This window comes from Cyberlindnera jadinii (assembly GCF_001661405.1).
Source record: "Cyberlindnera jadinii NRRL Y-1542 unplaced genomic scaffold CYBJAscaffold_36, whole genome shotgun sequence".
Taxonomy (NCBI): Eukaryota; Fungi; Ascomycota; class Saccharomycetes; order Phaffomycetales; family Wickerhamomycetaceae; genus Williopsis; species Williopsis jadinii.
Window position 1 is genome coordinate 2769 of NW_017963687.1, and position 4014 is coordinate 6782.

Sequence of the window (4014 nt, forward strand, 5' to 3'; positions counted from 1 at the left end):
CAAACGCGAACAAATTCCAACAGAGATTGTAAACAAATCCATAGACAAAACATCAGATACGTGTGGTTAATACAGATCATTGGCAACCATAATGTCTCTACCAGACCCAGACGTCGTTATGTCTCTATCTCCTTGGATGGTTGATATGCTAGCTTCTGTGAAGAAGAAAATATCAGCTTCACCGGTGGCAGAGAAAGCGCTCCTAAAGGAACAGCTCGACCAATGCAAACATCATTTCCAAGCGTGTATCGAGGTCCTCACCCTTCTTGAGATCAGCTTTTCTTTCAAAATGGGAAATGTAATAAGTGATTTGAGAAGACGCTTTGTCGAGTTCAACATGTGTCATCAGGACATGATGTCAGATACTTCTTGGTATCAAGGTGTTGATTTTAGTGCTGAAGTACAAACTCAAACCGTGCCGGATATTGAGGATTCTGAGGCAAACGAGACAAGCGTCGCAGATAAACCATCATCTAATGAGGACACTATTTCTCTGCCACAGTCAACTTTTGACTCTTCTTTGCATGGAGGTAGAACAAGTTTGAAAAGCTTTCTTTTGGGTACCGCAAAGTCTCTCATTAATGAAGGAATCGAGAGAAGGCAGACAAAAGGCATCGTTGTGGAGGAGAGGTTATCGTCTTTGCACATATTACAACAAGCTATTCACATATACTGTCTACTGGAGCTTGGTATCTTTGTATCCCTTGTACAAAGACCAAACAATAGGTATATGGCACGGTGTTCATTTTGTTATAGCAAGGTCTTAGATTATGACATACAATGCTCAGTAGGTGATATCAAACAGGGACATTGTTGTCAGATTCCAAGGTTGACCAATCTGGCACTTTCCAGAAACACTGCTCAAAGACAAGAGCTTAGGGGTCCTCAATTAGAGAGAGTTGTTGAACTGCTGAGGTATGATGGATATTTTGGTGAAGACAAAGATGGAGTAGAGATCGATAGTTTCGGTTGTCTCAAAGACTATCTGCTCTATTCAAAGATAAAATCCCATTCACTTTCCAACGTTGGTAGAGCGATATTTGAATGGCTTCAAGACGCAGATGAAACAACTCTGAAGGTATCTAGGCCTTCTGAAGATGTTTCATATCAGAGAAAATTCACACTCACAGCGACTCATCTCATCTTGAACAACATTTACACCAGGTCAGAGGAGGAAATAGAAGATATATGCCAGGTTCGATTTGAATCGACCACCAAACCACTAGATGCTCAAATGTATGACTCTCTAAAAAGAGCCTTGTCGGGGACATCGTTCTCCAAATTCACAGATAGAACGGCGAATGGAGAATACATGATACAGTTGTTATTGACTGCGCTCTCAACTTCACATACAGATGATGGTAAGAGCAATAACAAGGCAGCTGATGATGTTGTACAAGACAATCAAGAAACTGAAGACCTTCTACAGGGCTTGAAGCACTTTGAGATAGCATTACTTCTACAGGATAACAGGTATATTGACAACATCCTAAGCAAGGAGGATGCGACTGAGCTCTCCAGAATAGTTTCTGACTGGAGAGGAGATGGACATCAGCGAGAAGCAGAGAGTGACTGTGCTTCAACAACAGATGCAGATGGACCGAGTGTTAGTGATACAAATGTTGAATGGGAAAAGGCACAGGACGAGTTTTTACAACAATTGGAAGACGCCAATAGTGATCACCCCGAAGATGGTCCTGCAGCCGATTCTCAGGATGAAAAGTTAGTGCTGAACAACCTGACAGTTCTTTCTAAAAAGAAGAGGCCTGCACAGGCGGGTGACAAGAGGCTAAATTTCAATCCTGATGAAGCAAAAAAGACGTTGAAAGCTGCTGTAAAGTCCTCAGAGTTGACTTCTTCAGCACTCGATTTAATATCACATCCACAGGATGAAATCAAGTGCATCTATTTCTCCAACGCCATTGATGACCAGTTCTACGAAAGCTTAGTACCAACACTCACAGTAGATGCTTGCCATTTGTCTTTGTACAATAGTCAGGGATACAAAGAGAACTTTCTTACATTATACACTATTGTTGGCCAGGCTGGGTCCAAGGGACTTGTTCCCCTGGGTATGATGCTTTCAAAGAATGCAGAGTGTGGATTAGAATGGTTCACCTTCCTATACACATTCTTCAAGAAGAATGGTGGATCGCATTGGAAGAAGTTACGAGAATCTATACAATTACACAATGATAGTATCACTGAGGAGAGCATTCCCCCATTACAAATCATATCAGATCAGGATAAGGGTATCAAGAAGGCCTTGGATATGTTGAGAACCCGGTGTGGTGTTCCGATTGAGAGCTTTGCATGCTCCAAACACGTCGAAAGAAACCTCTTCAAGTACACAATTGCAAAGCATAGAAGTGCTATGCAACATAACTTTTTCCGGTTGATATTTGAATCTGATCCCGCAAAGGTTCCACTAATCCAAGAAGCTATGAAGGGGGGTTTCTTTGAGAGGCATAAGAGGGAGAAAGTTAACAGTACCTATAATCTTATCACCAACACCCAAGACTGTGCTAGAGGTCTTCAACTTTACAATTCGGTAACTCCAAGGTTTGATATCATGACATCCAATCATTGTGAGATTTTGAATGCAGAGATGTTTGCGTTTAGGCGATTGAACCCAACCAATCTCATTGTCGAAGTGCTGTCGATGCAGTGTGAGAAGGTGAAAATCACAGAGTCCATGACCTTTGATTGGAATACAGTGAGACAGATGCCTCAATATGATGATGAAATGAATGATGCCAGCGATTTGGATGATGGGAGCGACTCAGATGATGCCAGCGACTTTTCTGATGAAGAGGAAGAACCAGAATATACCGAGATACTCACAAACCATGGCTATTTCTTGTACTCGACAACCATTATCACTTCTTGTTGTTTAAATAGCAAAGAGACTAATGTAACCGTTGATGAGAGTTCACCTGGAACTCAAATGAAGACACACGAGCATAGTGTATGGTGGGACTGTGGTTTGTCTGTTGAGAATCTTTTAAAGGTGTTGCGAGTTTATGCGAAGAAGATGAGAAGACGTGATTCGTTTGTCAACTTTCGTGCTTATATTTATGATCAATTGCGAGCCAGAACAGCCGTTGTTACTGAAAAGCGATGCACCATCTCAAAGGAGGGCGGAGAGGAAGTAAAGTCTACGTACAGTTGTTCCCATTGTCGCAATCAAGCGTATACATTCTTCGAATGTCCACATATCACTTGTGTGAAGATGAGAAGGGTTCTCAACGGTCATGCCCTTATCCCATCAATGCCTCAACTTGCCAAGCATATTATCTATGAAGATAGTAGAAAGGAGAACGGAAAGAGGCGCTACAATTACATCCCACCAATATTCAGATATCAGAGCTGTTTTTCAAAGGCCAATAGATGTATGATACGGAAGACAGCGTCTCAAAGTTCCAGGTCAGCAGTGCATACATTCAACAAAGGATTACTACTGAAGGCGATTGAAGCGTTAAGAGGCCATCACGATACTGTGTTGGCGATCAAAAAGATCTCTAAGAAGAGGCAGAGGATCACATATGGTTCCAATAGGATTCCTTCCGCAGGTGAGAAGAAGAAGAGAGGAAGAGGACGACCAAAAAAGTCAGAACAAAAGAGGAACTACAAAGCTAGGAAACTTATGGAGGAAGCAAAGGTAGATCCAAAGAACTCACATCCAACGTAAGATCGCTTTCATACAGACTTCTCATAGTTAACCATAATAATCAATGTATTTTCGATAGTTTCTCAGTTGTACTTAGCCAACTATACTTTACCAGAAGCATGCGGCTGTTTCCTTCATGTATCCATAGAAACGGACCATTACTACCTCCTTCTTACCCATCTCTACTACAAAAACAGCATATTACTACATATTATTGCATAAGGCAGCATAATGGTAGAGACAGCATGTTCCCACTTGCGGTCTGCTCTAAAATTTTACCTCTTCCTTCGAGAAGCCCTCTAAACAGCGCAGCGGAACAGGAGAGAAGCCAGAGAACACCATCG

General features: G+C 41.9%; 1 protein-coding gene across 1 annotated transcript; it reads left to right on the top strand.

Annotated features, from left to right (window-relative positions):
* Nucleotides 1-1172: 1172 nt before the first annotated feature.
* Nucleotides 1173-3691, top strand: CYBJADRAFT_170112 (uncharacterized protein; the record flags this gene model as incomplete). Its single annotated transcript, XM_020216075.1, has 1 exon — nucleotides 1173-3691. Exon 1 carries the CDS (start codon nucleotides 1235-1237, stop codon nucleotides 3689-3691), a length of 2457 nt encoding a protein of 818 aa, XP_020067658.1. The 5' UTR covers nucleotides 1173-1234.
* Nucleotides 3692-4014: the final 323 nt, after the last annotated feature.